General features: G+C 34.2%; 3 protein-coding genes and 1 long non-coding RNA gene across 7 annotated transcripts in view; 3 read left to right on the top strand and 1 right to left on the bottom strand.

The window, feature by feature from the left end:
* Mitofilin (inner membrane mitochondrial protein mitofilin) overlaps positions 1 to 7,437 on the bottom strand; it is a 31,714-nt gene extending 24,277 nt beyond the window's left edge. Inside the window, exons 1-10 of one of the 2 annotated variants that reach the window (XM_066730257.1) lie at positions 7,422 to 7,437; positions 7,187 to 7,310; positions 6,750 to 6,835; positions 6,269 to 6,331; positions 5,929 to 6,144; positions 5,797 to 5,843; positions 5,503 to 5,610; positions 5,184 to 5,406; positions 4,685 to 5,096; positions 4,492 to 4,626 (exon numbers count right to left, since the gene is read on the bottom strand). In XM_066730257.1, the coding sequence (XP_066586354.1) occupies positions 4,492 to 4,626; positions 4,685 to 5,096; positions 5,184 to 5,406; positions 5,503 to 5,610; positions 5,797 to 5,843; positions 5,929 to 6,144; positions 6,269 to 6,331; positions 6,750 to 6,835; positions 7,187 to 7,240 (1,344 nt within the window). In that variant the 5' untranslated portion in view covers positions 7,241 to 7,310; positions 7,422 to 7,437. The remainder of the gene's footprint in view (positions 1 to 4,491; positions 4,627 to 4,684; positions 5,097 to 5,183; positions 5,407 to 5,502; positions 5,611 to 5,796; positions 5,844 to 5,928; positions 6,145 to 6,268; positions 6,332 to 6,749; positions 6,836 to 7,186; positions 7,311 to 7,421) is intronic. The other variant, XM_066730258.1, reaches the window with a different exon arrangement.
* mRpL35 (mitochondrial ribosomal protein L35) lies at positions 6,934 to 8,753 on the top strand. Its single transcript, XM_066730263.1, has 5 exons — positions 6,934 to 7,142; positions 7,205 to 7,359; positions 7,939 to 8,077; positions 8,172 to 8,312; positions 8,385 to 8,753. The coding sequence occupies exons 2-5, from the start codon at positions 7,329 to 7,331 to the stop codon at positions 8,614 to 8,616; spliced, it is 543 nt and encodes a 180-aa protein (XP_066586360.1). The 5' UTR covers positions 6,934 to 7,142; positions 7,205 to 7,328; the 3' UTR covers positions 8,617 to 8,753.
* Positions 8,754 to 9,066: 313 nt separating this feature from the next.
* Positions 9,067 to 13,644, top strand: LOC136775467 (oxaloacetate tautomerase FAHD2A, mitochondrial). 3 transcript variants are annotated; one of them, XM_066730260.1, is made up of 7 exons: positions 9,067 to 9,341; positions 10,154 to 10,315; positions 10,813 to 10,872; positions 12,370 to 12,586; positions 12,695 to 13,029; positions 13,110 to 13,197; positions 13,279 to 13,644. In XM_066730260.1, exons 1-7 carry the CDS (start codon positions 9,205 to 9,207, stop codon positions 13,339 to 13,341), a joined length of 1,062 nt encoding a protein of 353 aa, XP_066586357.1. In that variant the 5' UTR covers positions 9,067 to 9,204; the 3' UTR covers positions 13,342 to 13,644. The 3 variants fall into 3 exon arrangements, with proteins under 3 accessions (XP_066586357.1, XP_066586358.1, XP_066586359.1); XM_066730261.1 differs by having other exon boundaries at positions 10,816 to 10,872; XM_066730262.1 differs by lacking the exon at positions 10,813 to 10,872.
* Positions 13,645 to 16,598: 2,954 nt separating this feature from the next.
* Positions 16,599 to 18,460, top strand: LOC136775731 (uncharacterized). Its single transcript, XR_010822982.1, has 4 exons — positions 16,599 to 16,649; positions 16,822 to 17,122; positions 17,394 to 17,463; positions 18,292 to 18,460. It is a non-coding gene; the product is annotated as an uncharacterized lncRNA (long non-coding RNA).
* The last annotated feature ends 217 nt before the right edge of the window (positions 18,461 to 18,677 follow it).

Consider the following 18,677-nt stretch of genomic DNA (forward strand, 5'->3'; position numbering starts at 1 on the left):
TAGATGGTCATTTATCACCTGTCCCATTAGCCTATGAATGGACGCATTAAGCGTTGGAATTGATTTGGCAAGGAATCGCGTTAAGAGAACACGAAATCCAATCGTCCAATGAGAATCCAATTAATTTCACGAACTTTTCGTTTCTAGAGAGAATTGGGAGGGGATGAGGCTGTAAAGGAAAGGGGAGGAGGAAAGTACGTGAACGGAATTTGGATTCCCACGATCGCTACTGAGTTTTCAAGCAGCGGTTAGTAGTGCGTCGTCCTTTAATCCGTTTGGAAAAATTAAAAGCCGACCGACGGGTCCTCTCTCGCGTCCGGTCATATGTCACAATAACTCCTGGCGGGATTAATTAAATCCGCAAAGTGAAAAAGGGACGTGGCAACGCATACTTGCACGTTAAGTCACGTGGTACTCATCTGAATTTTTGCTCTTTTTTATTTCTTTATTTACTTTGATCCTGCATTTACATTCTTATTCTTTACCTTCACACTTTCTAACTTTTTTGTTGCGTGTGTTTCTTATTTATCTCTTTATTTTAATTCTCCAAACCTCCTCCTCTTTTATTCTCTTTACTTTAACCCCCTATTTTCCCCTCTTATTGCTCTCCCTATGCTTGAATTGTTTTATCTTCATCCCCCCTCTTCCCCAATCTCTCTAACACACACATAATACTATTAAACTCTAACTCCACCCCACTAACAACTTTTATATATCTTTCTATCTCTCTCTCGTTTTCACTGTTTGTAGTTTCAGTTCCCAACCCACCCCCAACCTCATCCAGAAATCTGCATTGTGTTCAATTTCCTTTCCCCAACGTATATGCGGACAGTGGACACTTTTTTCTGCCCGTGGAAATGAATCGTAGGACAGGTTCCATATTAGCATGATGGAATTATGGATATGTGTTGGCACGTTTGGAATAGAAAATCTAACGCAATTATGCGGTTTCGGTGGTTGAAAGAAACAGGCAAAAAATCGGGGCTTGCATAAGGCTGTTTCTCTAGTCTCATTCAAAGATTTACTCTACGTGAAAAAATATTTTCAAATTGCTAAAAGCAAAGTATAACTTTCACGATAAACCATTATGTGTATTTTAGCAGTATTATTTATATGCTTAATTTTACTAGTTTTTACAGGTCTATTATCATTACATAATAATAGACTAAAATAAAACAAAAAAGACTGAATTAATAATTAATTTATAATATCAGGAGTAAATGAAAAATAATTAAAGCGTTATTACATAGAAAGGAGATGGAAGGATCATTTGATTTTAATGGAGTTTTCCAGATAACTGAAAATCATTCGAATGGGACAGATAATTATCTATGATGGGGATTTATGTGATGTATCTGGAGATTGAACTTGGTGAATTTTGTTTATGCTCGCGTAAAAGTAGGTAGTATCTGGCGTGGCGTTTTATTTAAATCAGTTGCCGTCGTAATACTATATCGACTCTTGGTCGATATTAAAATCACTGGCTGCACGTGTTTCTTCGGTCATTCTATGTGGTATCTTTGAATTTCGTCTGTCCATCCTTATCCTTCCTGTGCTATCGATCGATTCGTCCATTTCCGGTGCAACGAAAAGCTATAGTTTTTGCTCGGATGCATTGCACCGAGACCGCCCATTCTCTCGCATGGAGACAAATCTTTAAATCCGAATCGTATCGGATCGTAGAAAATCGTATCGAACAACGATTGTCCGCACCCAGGCCATTCTTGCTGCTCTTAGAAACGCCCAGTCTCTGGCCAGAAGCAGAAAGAATCCTAGGCTATTAAACATCTGTTTCGAATCACGACTCGAATCGCTGCTGCAGCAAACTATCTTAAAAAATAAAAAAAAAGCAGACAGACTGGCAAACTTCAATTAAAAAAGTGTATTCTCGACCTGTGAGGATAATAAACAGCATCTGTGTGGTGTAAACTTATAAAGATTGGATATATTAAATAATCTCTTAGTTTTATGAAATTGAAATACTCACAGTTCAGATTTTTAATAAAACGTAATTGAAAACAAACTCTTCTTAAACGAAGAGAGCTTTTTAATGCTTGGTACTTGAGTTCTTAGAAAGAAATTTTAAGCTTATCCAGTACAAAGCTGATCTTGCTAATTGTAAAGTTTCATGAGTATAAATAAAATCAATTATTTTGTGGACCAATTACAGTAATTGCTCGAATTAACCATCTCCGTAGCATGTAAGGAAATATAAAAAAACTGATCTGCTGAAAATGTTTTAAATCTCTTATGAAAACATAAAACCTTTTATGGATTTTTAAGAGTGAATTGTAAAAATACGAGGGAATATGCTTTACAAATTTTGTAAAGTTTGGTATTAAAAAAGCAGGATAAAAAATTCGGAAAGACCTCCACTCCTGATCCTTTAAAACTTAATGAGAACTTTCGTGCCACATCCAGAACTATTTCGTCAAACGTATTCTATGACGCGGATATGTGTAATTCATGATTTTCGGAATATGTACGAGCTTGCAAAATGGAATTTATAAGAAGATGAGGAAAAGAGAGACAGTGAGAGAAAGAGAGAATAGTTAAAATGGTAAGGGGTAGAGAAATAATATAAAAAAAATAGTGTGGATAGAGTAAGAGGGAAAGAAGAGAGATAAAGAAAAAGAAACGAGAGTAAAAGATAAAAAGAAAAAGAGAAAACAGAGAGCCAAAGGAGTGCAGAAAAGAAAGAGAAGAGTAAGAGAGATTGAGAAAGGGACAAACGGGTCGATTACAGCTGGCGTTAATGCGCGACTCAGTGTAATTTATGAGACTCGTGAAATACGCTTAACGCGTACATATAACTTCTCGATATTTCAAGTAATATTTTTCCCATCGACGGGTGCTTCCATCGTAAAGGTAGATATACGACCAGGAGTATAGCACTCCTCACGTGCTTCAGAGATCTGCCGTGTGTCGAGTTATCTAGAAAACTTTTCTGCCTCCGGAAATACATTTTCATCCGTGTGGATGTTTGACGTGCAAACCTTCATAAATAAAAGCCCTGCATTGAAAATCTTATTCCAGCTTTCAAATCGTTGTACCTAAACGTTTTAGCAATAAAATGAATCCCTGAAAACGAAAATGTAGATTTATCTATCAAACATTGTAAATGAATTTCTTGAATAATTTCCTGGTAGCTTTGTAATATAACTGGGATTAAAGCTCTTACAGCTGAAAATTAAATATTTTTTCACTTGATAACAAAATGAATCTTATATTACACAATACTTGAGAATTTAGTTCGCTTGGAAAAATGCTAGCGTATTTTAACGATCTTGGACGAAGACTTTTTGTAAAAATTTTTAACTAGATTGGGACGGGAGATTTAAAATCAAGTCAGAGAAAGGCTATAAAAGTTGTTTACAAACTGACATGATGGCCCACCTAACTAATACCAGAACTTGTAACCTTGACTAGGACTCGTTACAATGCGATACTTAAAAACTTACATAGTTTCATTCCATAAAGAAACGTGGTAACTTTGGTGAAATCTGTTTTTTCCAAGTTTCGTCGTAAAGATAACGAAGCTTGGAATATAAACTACAAGCTGTAATTCAGGTGACTAAAATCGACAATCTATAAATCTTATTTAACAGAACCATTTTATTATTGGATAAAATCCTATCCGGCTGATGCAAAAATTCCAAAAACAACGTAGTCTCAAATTTATGTCATCGTTCAACCTTTTTCAAGATGTTAAAATATTTTGGAATCATATTTGGGATCGGAGACAAAGGAGTTAAGAATTAGATAAAAGAAGATGAAAAGTAGGTCACAACGTAATTGCTTGTTGAATTTGGGATTCCCACAAATTGGCCACGTTATGAGATTAGCAAACAAAGCAGGAAGCCAAGCTGCATATCACATTATTTTCTTGGTAAGAATGAAAAATTGGCTCATCGATTGGTCGGTAGAACTGATTTATGTTTGCGGGGCTTTGGAGCACATAGAAGTCGTCGAACAAGTATGAGGACAGTAAGTCATAGTGATTCCCGAAGGATATTTCACAGAGACTATCCGTGCACGCCGGATATACCACAAGGCTAGTCTAAAGAGATAATATTGCCTCCTACTACCGAAATATTGGCATCAGGCCAAATGGAAATAGATAAAAAGCCCGGGGGTGGCAACCATCTAGCCTGCTTGCCGAGCCGATAGTTACGTATACAAATATGCATGCATCCAAAACACGTATATGTATGTGGTTTGATACACATCAGCTGGATATGGAAGATAGCACGTTCATACTCGCCTGCATACTACCTAAAATTCCTTTCAATCCTAAATTCTTTGTTCATAGTTAACAGAAATAATTCTTTAGTAAACTGCGATGCAGACTATAGCTGTATTTCTCTCCCTTTTTCTTTAGATCTCTGTTTTTAAAAACTTCTCCTTTTTATCATTCATTCATTCGTTTTTTTTGTATATTTAAATTTAAAATTTCGTCATTAGCGATCTATTTAAATAGACGAATCTTACCTTTTTATTGAAATCCTCTTGCAGAACAAGCTTTTCCTTTTCCAGTTCTAAGGCAACCAGAGCGTCCAGCGCTTCCTTATTGCTATCGTCCGTTGAGGACTTGAGGATGTTTCTTAGCTTAAATTCCTGCACGGACTAAACAAGCAATGATATTAAACAAACTGCGATATAAATTTAGTAGATTTATGCTTACCAACATCTTTTCTAATTCCTTCTGCAGATGGTTAATTTTATTATATACGTGCAGAACAAATAGGTCAAAGGCTTCTTCGGTCACAGATAGTTTCTTTTCATTAACATTAATGGTAGGGAATAAAATTTGCAGTTCTTCATTGAACTTTTCACGAGCCTGCTTAACTTGTTTCCAATAGCGCTCCGTTATATTAGAGCTCTTAACTTCACTCTCAAACTTTTTCTTAGCTTCATCCACATCATCCAGAATTTTTTTAATATTCCGTTTAGCTGTATTCTTCATATAAGCTGGACTCTCAAATTGTTGGTTGTCGATTAAATTGTACATTCGTTTTAAAGAATTTAAAGCTTCCTTAGCATTGGTTTCTGCCGTATTTAATGCTTCTTTCCTCCTTTCTGTTTGATCTTTCAATCTGAAAAATATTACAAACTTTTAAAACCAAGTTTCAATGAATAGTTGCTAGTTGGTTAAAAAGTAAAATAATAGGTGAAGAGCTTACTTATCCCATATATTTGAATCTACAGAAGAGTTTGCGCCCTCGATGAGTCTTAGAACATCCTTATTGTAATCTTGAAGAGCACACACTGCTTGATGGTAAGCTTCAATAGCCTTTGCTGCAGCATTTCCACAAAAATTCTCCAATTCTACAAGATTTTCAGGTAACAGCTCTTGAGAAGATGGGGGAGCAGCCTGTTTAGGTGCTACAGGTGGTCTCTCAGCAACTACAGTAATCAAACATAGTATAATTAGCTTAAAAATAAATAACAATAAGTAAATATTCCTAAAATGATATGTCTTCAGTTATTCAGTACACATACCAACTTCAATTTCTTTTGTGCTTTCTTTGCTTACACGAACTTCTGAAAAAGGTTCCGTAGTAGGGGAATCCTTTTTAGCCACCAGTTGTTCAAATGCTGGTTGTGGCGCTGTATTAAACACACGTTTTGTTATAACTTAATGCAGACAGTAGTAACAATCTTACAAATGTAATATTAGGTTATTAATTTGAAATAGGATACAGTAGGAGTAGGATAAATATTAATGTTTTATGAAAATGGAGTAGGGCTCACGTATATAGGGATCAACTTTCATGCAATCATAGTATCTCTGACCTTTCTTATCTATACTGTCATCCTTGCCAAAAATGGAACGCATTACGCTAGAAAAAGTAAATAAAAATATTTAAATCCATACTTTAGATTAATATTAATAAAATTAAATATTTTTAATATACTTCAGCTTACGTGTCTTTTAGCTTTGCTAAATATATCTGTATAAACTCAAGGTATGTATGTTCTTCTTGAAAAATAATCTGAATCATCTTGTCCGTACCAGGAACCCAATCTTCAAGGGTATCCCTCATGCTTTCGTTGCTCTTGGCTAATGCTAATATTCCTATTGTACCAGCTGCTACAGTACCAACAGTTATAAAGAATTTTGAACCTCCACGAGTTTTCCCCCTGTTACAATGAAAAGAATAATTAAAATAAATAATTCACCTATAGTACCCTACTTTTAATAAAATTAATTCAAAATCTTTCAGCCACAGTACATTGGAAAAAAAAAAAAAAAAATGGATAGTACCTTGATTCGGTAGAATACATACGTCCAGAAATTCTGGACGTAAGTTTTGGATCCCTGCATAGCCTAGAAAATAGTTGCTTAACATTACTAGATTATTAAACAAGATATAAAAATATAATCAAGGGTATTGATAGACTGAGTAACCAGGAAGCAATAAACTTTTGTAAAAAGTATTTCTTATATAATTAAAGCTTCATTTGAAAACATGTCATAGAAGTAATTGTATTAGTTTAATAATAGCAACAAGCATTCATGACCTCTAAATAAACAAAATTTACTCAAATTAACCTTGTAAAACATAACCTCTTAATGTTGTTATTGATTGAAAAGTTAAATATAAATTATAAGTAATTACTAAAGAATGAGATGAATGTGAATATTTAATGGATAAAGATGACTTCTTAAATGTCAAAATCAGGTAGTGCAGATGACAGAATTAATGGAATAGGGCTAACTGTCAAAAATGAAGGTCTTAACTCACTTTGAATCGGTCTCGCATTTAATTCTTGTCGGTACTTCCTGATATTTAGCAGTCGAATATAATTTGGCGTATCCATGCTTTTTGATCTGAAATAAGAATGGCAGCGGTAAAAGCTGGAATTATGTAAGCCCTCTAAAATTAAGCCATCTTGTCACACGAGGATGGCAACCTTGCTCTGCTGACGATAATATTCACTGACAACTCGCAAAAATCTCCTCGCCATTCTAACAAAAATCATTCGAAAATTAAAAACGTGTCATTTTCTACCGGGAAATGCAGCAAAAGATTCGGGAAAATTACGTTAATCGGTGGAAAAGTGTGGCAAAGAACACTAGAAGAGGATAAACTTGTCTGTGGATGGTTTTAGTTTTCGAAAGATTTCTCGTTGCCGAGGTGATATTTGTCGAATGAAGAATCGGAATTCAGATTTTACTTACTTTACATACCCGATTTAGGCCGTTGTACGGAAATTTTAATCCAATTCGGAGCATCTTTCGAGTGGCCGGTCAAGCAGCCAGAAGGAAAAAGGGAACGACGGTACAAAACAGCTGGTCGACGGAACTATAAACCAAGAAAAGAATGTTGCGTTTCGCTACTGCGGTACTTCGTGGTAAGTAAATCGATCATAATTTTTGAAATCCCTCGCAATTTCTAGACGATGCATTAACTTACATGTAATGCGTTTTTAATTATGAACTACCATATTTCAAACTGTGTCTTTTTGAAAATTGAACAATGTTCAGTTTTTTAAGGTTAGTTTTTATGGAATCAGACAAGCATTTATCATTTTGACAAAAGGAATGCTGAATCAGTTTTATGAGCGCGATGTTTGAAATGAACAGGTTGTATATTACACAGATCTAATTATAATTTATTATAAAACAATTTTTTAGTCAAGCATTTGTTGGAAGCTGAATCAAAAGATTATTACTATTTCATTGGTGGCTTTTACTGTATCACCTGAAACCCGATTATAATTGTATCATGTTCAGTCTTACATTATATTCTATTGTTTAAATTCAAATAAAGTTTGTCTTTCTTAATGTTAGTTTTGGAAAAATAAATTTTTGCTGTGTTAATGAAAGGAACAATGAACCCCAATTTTTAGCGCAATATTTGAAGTTAATTATTTATACCTAATCGGATGATGCATGTGTAGATAAAGTTAATTATGGAACTAATTTTTTAGGCCTGGCAGCTCCTACAATTGCAAAACATTTAATAAATATTGAAGCAGTGAAATGTCTTATTCCTACATCACAATTTAGACATTTTAGTATTCTAAAGGAGATTAATTTAGTTAATATGGCACAGCAGAACAAGCCAAGGTATTTTTATAAATTTTAAATTTAAAGTAATATATATATATATATATATATATATATATATATATTAAAGATAGAGAAATAATTTTCTTTTTAGCTTATTACCAATGGGTAGTATTCTTTCTCCAACATCACCTTTAGCCTTAATTCCATCAAGAAGCGTAACAAAGTTTTCTATGCAGAAGGGAAAAAGAAAATCTGTAAAAACTGTGTTAAAAAGATTTTACAGATTAAACTGGTAATGTATAAATAAGTATTTCCAGTATCACTAGTATCTAATCAGATTAATTAATAGTTAAATGAAATATAGGGGAATGTGGATTCGAACCATAGCAGGCCGTCATAACAGTATATGGAGAAAGAGAAGGCGGGCCAGGTATGTATCACGTCAACACGTCATGACTAATTCTACCCAGTCATATTTATTGGACAAAATGGTCACAAACTATTGGAGAAGGCCTCGTTTTTATCCTGATGATCCATACAACCCATATCATACAAGAGAAGAATACAGGTTTACTAGAAAAAATCCAGTGGATTAAGTCTGGTTTATTTAATTCATTAATATTATTACGCAAATTAGAAAATTTCATAAGATATGTTTATAATGTAAAAAAAATCAAAATAAAATGTGAAACGTAAATAAAGTACATCAAATAAAACATCCTTGTTAAGTTGATATATCATTGTTATATATGTAGAGTTTTAATAAATATTTATATTATAGAAGATAATACTGTCAATATATTTGTCAGTAAAATATAATTTCTTTTAGAATTCTAAATCGAAAGTAAATATACTCCCTCTTTTAACCTAAATTTTACATACAAATCAAAAATGGACACAATTACTTATCATGGTTTGTCAAATATATCTGATTTATATCTAATCTTAATAAATTATGATTAATTGGGGAATCACAATAAAAAAGATAAAATAATTTATTAAAATCACGTGGTGCTCCCCCACCACTGGGCATACGACGCTAGAGAGAGAATAACGTTTTCAGTCGTTGTTCGACCTTTACGGCGAGCATCTCGTATAATCTTGTGTTATCGGATCAGTAACATTTTTCATTTCACATCAACCTTCACTTAAACAATTCTATTGGTGGATAATAATTATCAATCATGCCGTACCGTGGAAAATTACGACTCCTCAGCCGAGCCTGTTTAATGTCAAAAAACTCTTGTGCTGAGAAAACAAACAGTTTTACTGCAAGCATTACCGGCCGGAATTTCTCTTTTAGTAGAGCACTCGATATGCGGTAAGCCTATATGAAAGCTTATAACAACACTATCTCTATTATACATTTTATTATTTCTTTCTCTTTCTGTCCCTTCAATATAAGAAATCATAAAATTGTGATATGAGCTCTGATTATCCAAAGAAATTATTTACTTAATGTATCAAGTACTTAAATTTTTAAAGTTAATTTAGTAGATAAAATTATTAAAAGAGGTGTTATAATTACTGGGAGAATGTTTTCTGAAGTTTGGGTTATGAGAGATGGAATTACAACGATTGTTATTGCGATGCAAAAATGTTCAGCATATGCTGCGAAATAAAAACACGACTGAACTAGATTGGGGGTTCTTAAAACGTTTTGTTTGAGAAGTTTAAAAGATGTATAGTTTTTTTCCTTCAGTTGAACGTATTGAGGAGGATAGATTCTCTCTAGATAAAAATAGTTGGGTAACAAGTATCGCGCTCTCTTCTGGCTTTCCGCTATTTTTATTAACAATCGTGTAAATACAGATAACACGTTACCTGCTCATTTTCCATTTTAGTTGTAATTATACTGCATATTGAAAAAAGCTTATTATAAATGGTGGTAAAATGTAGCAATATTTTATTATTTAAGATTGTGGATTATCAACAATATTAAGTGTATTTAACTTTATTTAAACTGGTGTTTCTCAAATTTAATAAGAGTAGTTTTGTAAATAATAATTTTCAATAAATAAAGTTTTATTTCTTATAAATATTTCACGTTTTCTTTTATTTATTTTAGACAACTGGTCTTATTGACGGAGAAAAAATGTTAATTCACTGACCTTCGGCAAAATTTTTTCACAGGTTCGTACAGTTTACTAGTAAGAATGGTGGGCCCCAACACTTAGGCGTTCAGCTAAAACAAGGTGGGGATATCATAGCAGTTTCTGCAGTAGATTCAAGAATTCCCAATTCTCTCAAAAAATTCCTTGAAGGTGGTGACGACCTATCAAAAAAGGCTAAGAGGTAAGAAAATCTCTAGGTCGGATTAAAAATCCGACAATAAATTATCAACAATAAAACTATGATTACAAGATTAGGACTTTCGTGTAATCTATAAAAAATTAGATCTCATAAGTAATTGTATTAACAGATGTTTTAAAAATTACAAGCCAAGTTTATAAATAAGATTAAATTAGAATTATCTGTTATTTGCCGAGGGAAAAAATCTTGGGTGTGTTTTTATCACTTATCAGAAAGCGTAAATAATTTATGTCGGAGGCATAAAATAATCAGCTGCGGATGAAAGCAACCATTTAGAGGCTCGACCCTAAGTTGCATAAATTATCACCAATTATTACTATCTTATATACCTTTTTGAAGATAAACAATTTATTAATCATACGTTTTTATTGTTAGAAAAGAAAAAAAAAATCATTATACTGCGTTTAATTTTTTTTAATGTACATAAGCTTTGAACGAATCGAATATTGCAAAATATTTAAAAATGTTTGATATTTTAGTAGGGGTGACGAATTTACTATCAACTTAAGCACAGCAGCAAAGAGGCTAATGCTTTCAAGGTTCGAATCGTATAAAAAACAATTTGTTTTCTTCACCCCCTCCGCTCATTCCCCTAACCGCTGAAGGTTTAAAATAGAAAAGTTAATGTCTTGTTTTCGGCGTACAAATGCTGATGTAGTTCTTCCTATGCATATATATGTAAATAAAAATTATACGTCACTCAATATACATTTGGATGGTCATTCCATTCCTTTTATATTCCATATCGATTTCATTTTTTTATTAACAATAATTCTGTAATAACAGTTGTGACTTCTTATTCAATTGTTCAACAGATTCAAATTGCTATAATTACTCGGTACTGTTTAGTGAATCAAATGTAATTTGAAACACTAAAATAATCAAAAAGCGTATGACGTAATTATTAGAACTGAAATAACTTGTTTATTGATTTCTGCTGAATTGTTTTAATCGCATGCATGTTAATTGGACATTACTTAGTTGAAGCAAACGGATAAGTTTGGTTTGTTGACAGTTTGCCAATCTTATTTTTGTCACTTCACCAAATGGCGAATGTGCAATCTTCGAATAAACGTAAAACTTTCAACTAAAAGCCATGTAATTAAAGTGAACCTTAATGTTTGTTTGCTTCTATTTCAATCTTGTATATTACTTTTACACTCGATTATCTTACATTCATTGTGCAGGATTTATTTATATTTTTTATTACGGTAGTGAACACGGTCTCGAAAATTGTTTGTTTCCTTTTTCAAATGAGAGAGCATTCGCTCAAACTTTCTACCGGAGCTGCTCGACTGGCTTGTCAGCAGTAAAAAATGACACGGATACGTGTAGTAATTTATAGCTTGATTTTCTACTAATTTGCAGTTAATAGAGGCGTTTTTGTACTAGGATAACGTTTAACGAAGCAATTATGTCAAAACTTATACTATAAGTAGATCCATTTCGTACGCTGTTTGAACAATTTTTGAAAAAAGGGATGTAGCAATATAGTGAGCAATTTTGGGATTGATAACTGTAACAATGCAGAAGAAAAATGAAGGCCGTAGAAGAATGTAAATAACTACAATTTTCTACACGACAATACCTAATAAAGGAAAACTGAAATTAATGTAATCCGTCCTCCTATTATGTAATGGATCGCATTTACTATGTTGAGAGAGACTGACGAGAAAATTATTGGGCTTGCTGTTTTATCTTTTTATCTTAGATAGCCAGTAATAAGGTTTATGGCTTACCCTACGTCATTCGGTAACGTGCATGAATGGCTTATCGAAAGTTATAAAATCGAGATTATTAGCGTTAATCTGTAACATTAATGTTATACACTAGAAAGTGCATTCTGCATGGCATGTTTTCCATTTTTATAATTTTATCAACTATTTATAGAAAATAAAAGTGTGAATTTCTTGCACAAGCAATAATAAATCCACTGATTATTTTTAAATATTGTACAATTGGAGATTTATTATTGCTATAAGTATACTGCATTTCAAGTAATATAAAACCATTTTTAACTTGATCTCTTTTTATAGAATAGTTGCCGAAGGCCGAAGTATCGTACCAGAAGCAGATGTAAATTTTTTGGCACCCGTTACACGAATGGATAAAGTTGCCTGCATTGGTTTAAATTACAGTGGCCATTGCGAGGAACAGGGAATCTCGCCACCGGAAAGTCCAGTTGTTTTTAGTAAGTTTGCTAGTACAGTTGTGGGACCAACCGACAATGTTGTAATACCACCAATAACAGATGTAAGCAATTTTTCCATTAAAAGAGAAAGGAGATGAGAACAATCGTGGGAGTATTATCCCCCTTTTCGTCAACGAATTTTTCATCTCGTAGTTTCTTTGGGTTTATAGAAAGTTGACTGGGAAGCGGAATTGGCAATTGTAATTGGAAAGAAGGGGAAAGCGATTCATAATGATGAAGCTAATGAGTACATTTTCGGCTACACCGTGGCCCAAGATATATCGGCTAGAGATTGGCAGAAAGGTAAAAGAAACGGTGGACAATTTCTTCTGGGAAAATCCATGGATACATTCTGCCCATTGGGACCTGCAGTCGTGACCAAGGAAGCTATTTGTGATATTAATAATTTATCTGTCAAAACCTGGGTCAATGGAAAACTTAAACAAGATGGAAATACCAGTGAATTAATTTATAAGCCTAATGAAATTGTTGCCTACATTTCGCAGTGAGCTCTCACTCAATATTAATTAAATTTCGACATCACTTGTTTTTTAAGTTACGTTACTGATAACATTTTTATTTTAGGTTCATGACGTTGTTCCCCGGTGATGTTATTCTTACGGGGACACCAGCTGGAGTGGGATTTACTCGTAAGCCACCAGAATATTTGAAGGTATTAAAAGCTTTCATATTACAGTTAACATACAATCATTTTGTTAAAATAATAACTATTCTTTTCTGTTTAAATTTTTAGAAAGGCGATGTCTTGGAGACAGAGATAGAAAGTTTAGGCCGACTGAAGAATAATATCGTTTGAAATGAATTTTACTCGAAGAAATCAAATCAGCAAGAAGATTTTACAGAAAATCTAAAACTTCTTAATAACTACGAAAATGCGTAAAATATACAGAAATTCACATTGAAGTAATCTCGCCTTTTGTAATTCAGCGAATAGCCAATATTAACAAAGACTTATACGTGATCAAAAATACTGTTTCTGCTGTGCGTTTATCACTTATCCTTCGTACAGTGAATTTAACTAATAGAGTTACTTTTATACATTTTATGTCTAATTGTTCTTGTACAATAAAATCGAAATTATTTATAAGTCTATGATCTAGGAAGTTTGCTTATCATTTCAATGAATTTGTTATATAAATGAGTCAAGTATTATTTTGGAGCGGAAGGCTTTATCTACAACTGTAATATATTTTGAATATTAAATTTTATTCTGACGAATCCATGGCCAAAGACATTAATATTTACATGCAGTATTTACACCAATTTATACTATACTTTAAAAGTTTATAGTTACTAACGGAGTTACGATAGAAACAGGTATTTTCTTGTATTTACTGGTGGATATAGAGGGTAACATACTACCTTCCTCCGGTATACATATAAGTTCAACTTGCGTAACACTTATCGTCTGACTGTACAGTGTCTGAGATTAACGGAACCTCTCTTACCGACATTTCAGAGTAAAAGCTGGGAAAATGCATTGACAACGATAGTGCATTATTCGACAGCCGATTTTAAACTTAATATAGTATTTAGTGATGTCGCGAGCTGTTCTTCCTGTTATAAAGATTCTTGGGGAAAAAATTAGCGAAAAGAAATTATAAAAAAAAATTTTTAAATAATTTTACCTTGAAAATCTGACTATTTTACTATGTAAAGCAGTTCGCGGTTTGTCTCAACGTGTTTCAATTTCACTTTGTAATATCGGTATAAGAGATCTGAGTAAGGTACCTCAGAAATGAGTAAGATGGCGCTGCCTATTCTAATAATAGCTTTTTCAAAGCTTTATCATTCGACGCCACCAATTACTTTTACGAACATTGAAAAATTTATAAATATTCTAAAATAGTAAATCTGAATTAATAATACCGACATTATATTTGCTGATAATAGTGATCTATAACTTAATTAGATTAAAACGTCGCTATATGTTTCTTAATAGCAAAGAGATACGATCACCCCCGCTTATTTTCTTGTTGCGCCATGCGTGACACCCTGAATATTTTTTCCTAGGGTCTCTTTTATCCCCCATAAAAATCTCACAAATCGAAAATAAACGCTTAAATTAACATAGGGAGCAGAAATTATATGCTAAAAACTGTAATTCTATAATTAATATTTTCTCTATATCCGTTCAATAATGTAAAATGAGATTAATAAAACAAATACAACAAAGTAACAATCAATAAAATTTTAATGATTGTGGTTTGTGAAAAGGTTCGGTTAGACATAGTAATAAATTCAGCAATTCATAGATGTACCATAGATTATTAGATATGACTGTTGAGTTACTCTAAATCGAATTGGAGAGGCCAGGAGAATTAGTTATCGTCGAGGTAGCATAAGGTCGGTCTTTATTGGCCATAGTTGTGTCTATTGTGCGCGCTATTGTGGGAGAGCACTGACACGACCAGCCACGATTTCCGGCAACTCGAATGCTCCATATTGTTTGACCATCAAAATCGTGGCCAAAGCATTGCACGACCTTTCACCCGAATGATCGGCTCAACGATCGGAACCGGAATTAATAGCTAGTCACCCGCTTATTTATCACCACAATTAATTTAACGGACATTACTCCGTTGTAACTTGCTCAAGCAATTTTATTATCTCCTAAAATGATAACTTATCATTCTGCATCAGCTTCTTATTCCTAATTTTCTTCTACAAACTTTACTAACCATTTAATGATTTTCTCATATCAATTTCACTTCCTATAACGCATCGAAAAATAATAAGGTCCGGTGTCACTTTTGTCAGTTGACTTTAGAAAAGAAAGCAAGTCCCACTAGCCTCATATCCGACATAACTTTAAAAATTTGAAAATACAAATTTTTGTTGGTAGTTTTTCAGATTTTTTTATTATGTTGGATATAAGACTTGCCTGATTTCAACTGACACCAGCGACACCGGCCCTATAGTCGGCTATAGTCAGTAGTAGTGGCCCTATACTAGATAACTTTATGCCCTTTATGCCATCACGGTGGCGCCATCTTGAAAAAAGAGACAAAGGTACATAACCTTGAATATATCTTTATTAGCAACCCTCCTCAGTCAGTGTTCCTTTACGTGGACTAAACGAACGTTTCACTCTCGTGTGATGGTAAATCTATTTAGTTCTGGAAAATAGTGTCCTATTATAGCGTGGGAGTGCAGGTTAACAAAAGAGACATGGAAAGAAAGAAGAAGCACGAGCCGATTTTTCGGAAAGGACCTAATGAGCCTACGCCGCGGCAAGCGTGAAAAGTGGATTGGGCTGAAAAAAAGATTGTTCGAATGGAGAATAAAGGGGGAAAATAAGTGTTGGGCATGGACCTCCTGTGGTTGGTGGAACGTTCGAGTCTGAACGACAATGGATGAAGTCAATAGGACCCTGTTATTCGGGACATTATGGACCATCGTTTGTCAAGTATCTCGGCTGGAAACCAGGACGTCCGTATGTTCCTGCTAGTACGTAAGTTTTCGGATGAGAGAGATCATGACATCTTCCCGAAAACTCGCTTCCCATATCAATGATTCCTCTTGGATTTCTCCTTGAACATTAAAAATCTTGATAATTTGTAGAACAAAAAAAGAATGATTTCTAGAATAATTTCACTTACAATCTTCCAACATTAAAAAAATAAAGTATAAATCTCCATCGGTTTCATGTATAAAACAAAACAAGTTCATGAAACCTGATTTTGTCCTACAATTTAGATGATAATCAAATTCTAATGTTTTCGTCTGAAAATACTCATCCCTTAAAATAAAGATACATAAATATAAATATAAGGTGTGTGCAACAGACTGTGCATTTTTGTTTACATTTTTTCCAGAACGACTTATACAAACTTTCGGTGTTATAAATTTGTGCAGTTAATTCAAATTGGATTCCAGGATCTTCTCATGATGGAAAAAGCTTCTAAAACGATTCAGCGATGGTTGAAAGATAGGAGAAAGTGAAAACTGTAAAAATCGTAAGTAGTTTCTCGCACCCGCAGGACACCACTAATATCATTCTGTGCTATCCTTCGTAGAGATCTGGGATGCAGCGGTCCTGCAATATTTTCAGGGGAATCGGAAGAAAAAATCAGGTTTCCAGGAAAGCTTTGGCACGAAAAGGTAACGGTAACCGGTATAAAGAGAGGAGATTTACGATCAGCTCCCGGGACTTTTAAGTCCATCGGGATTCACGCGTGGTCCAGGATAAGAAATCCTTGGGAATCAGCGTAATCACTCCTTCGGGATCTGGGTAGCTGTATATGTATAATCGCGATTTTCCTTTCTGTTGTAGCTTGTGCGTTATTCATATCCGGGCTGAGACACCTGCGTCTGCGGAGCGGGTAACCGTTATGGTCATCGACAGAGATTCCACCTAATAAAGACATAATTCTACCAGATAAAATCTACCTTAGCACGTACGCCTATTTTATGGCAACCCCTCCTCCCAATTGGGGATCCCTAGACATTGGCCTCGTGCTCTTTTCCCGGAAAAGATGGGCTTTTCTCAATTTATGATCTCGTTAGCTGAAATCACACACATCGATTTACAACGAGACTCCATTAGTAATCGAGTCAAATTATTTAATTCCTTCGTAAGCCTTTTCGAATAATTCATACGCATACTTAATTAATAGAGTCAAATTATATACTTACCTCCTTTACGAGATTTAATTTTATTACAAATTATTCTTTGCTAAAGTTCGATTTATTACGAGCTCTTTGAAAGTCAATTTTTTAGGATAGAAGCACCACATTTTCATTCTTATATTCTTTAGAATAAGATAATGCTTATTTACTCCACGATTTTTTTGCAATAACTGTTGGAATTATTCATAATATAATTACATTATTTATCTCTTTTAGGAAACTAAATATGCTCTTTTGCGATGCTTGAGTTTGATTTATTGCAAATCTTTCAAGGCCAATTTTTAAGGTTAGTACCACCAAATTTAAATTTTCGTTTTGAGTTTAAAATTAATGTAAGACCTTCGTTGATTTTAATATTGATCCGAATTATTCCTTAGCAGAATTTGTCTTTTAAGGCTAGTTTTTGAGGTTAGAATCGTCGACCTTCCATTCCTGCGTTTCTAGTTTGAAAATAGTTTTAAGTGGTGATACAGGAGACTGGGAAGGGAAAATTTGTTAGAGCTTGCGCGATAAAGGCAAATAGTGGTTGGAGGATGTCAAAATACGTGAAAATTCCCGGAGGCAAAACAAGTCGCGTCCGGCACAATCTACCACAAAATGGCGCTCCATTCGGGCGGTAACAACAAGTTGATGGAACGATTAAAAGCATAACGAGCGAGTCGCGAACCGTGATCGCTGTTGTTACGCAATCGCGACGGGATTTCACCGCAAAATTTTCCCAATTCGCATGTATGAGCGCTCCTAAACTCCCGGGGCCGCTTAATCATCCGCGTCCCAGCCAACGCCTCCCCGAGGAATTCACCCTCCCCCTCCACTTTTCACATAAAACAGAACGATTGCTCTAACTGCGATTTTCCAAAGTCAAAATGATCTCCTCGACAAATTCCCCATCTAACTTTGCACTTTACATCCTTATTTTAAATATAAATGTTAACACTTAAACAATGAGCTATCTTTAAACTAATCTTTCCTAACAGTTTCTTTTATTCAAATTAAAAAATTGAGTCTATATAACAATGCTCCGTTATATCGTTGATTCAATAGATATAGACAGAAGTTGCAATTGACCGTTTAATTATTAAAATTGCAAACTAAATTTATTGTCTGATTTCAGTGTGCCTTGCTTAAGACTCAAAACTGGGATTTTTACGGATCTCTTTCAACGTGGCATAAGAGTGAATATTCACGGTGTTAATAGATCGGGAGTAAAAACAGGATGCTTTTAGCCCCAACGCTATTGAAGAACGGATGTTTTCCGTAATTCCGTCATCGGGATCACTCGAAGAGGCGGAGAATGGTGAAAGAGGGGAAGCAAAGAGAAAGTAAGTATTGGGAGATAGTAGGGGGTGTTTGTTAGGAATATTCACGAGTGGGCGGCGAATTATCCTGGACTCGCCGGAGGATGGAAAGGGTGCGAGGGGTGATAAATAAACGCGAGAGCCCATTCGAATAAGTGGTTATGTTCTTAACACGTGCTGCTAGCTAAGCTGATGCCCCCCC

The sequence above is a fragment of the Prorops nasuta genome, unplaced genomic scaffold, assembly GCF_024137725.1.
Source record: "Prorops nasuta isolate Cenicafe-Biocafe unplaced genomic scaffold, Cenicafe_Pnas_1.2 PNAS00008, whole genome shotgun sequence".
Classification (NCBI taxonomy): Eukaryota; Metazoa; Arthropoda; class Insecta; order Hymenoptera; family Bethylidae; genus Prorops; species Prorops nasuta.

Bases quoted from the DNA above. Each gene is read 5' to 3' on its own strand.
- mRpL35 (XM_066730263.1), top strand. From the start codon at position 7,329: ATGTTGCGTTTCGCTACTGCGGTACTTCGTG. The intron at 7,360-7,938 runs GTAAGTAAATCG...CTAATTTTTTAG, and splicing joins CGCTACTGCGGTACTTCGTG to GCCTGGCAGCTCCTACAATT. The intron at 8,313-8,384 runs GTAATGTATAAA...AATGAAATATAG, and splicing joins AGATTTTACAGATTAAACTG to GGGAATGTGGATTCGAACCA.
- LOC136775467 (XM_066730260.1), top strand. From the start codon at position 9,205: ATGCCGTACCGTGGAAAATTACGACTCCTCAGCCGAGCCTGTTTAATG. The intron at 10,316-10,812 runs GTAAGAAAATCT...TTGATATTTTAG, and splicing joins CTATCAAAAAAGGCTAAGAG to TAGGGGTGACGAATTTACTA. The intron at 10,873-12,369 runs GTTCGAATCGTA...CTCTTTTTATAG, and splicing joins AAGAGGCTAATGCTTTCAAG to AATAGTTGCCGAAGGCCGAA.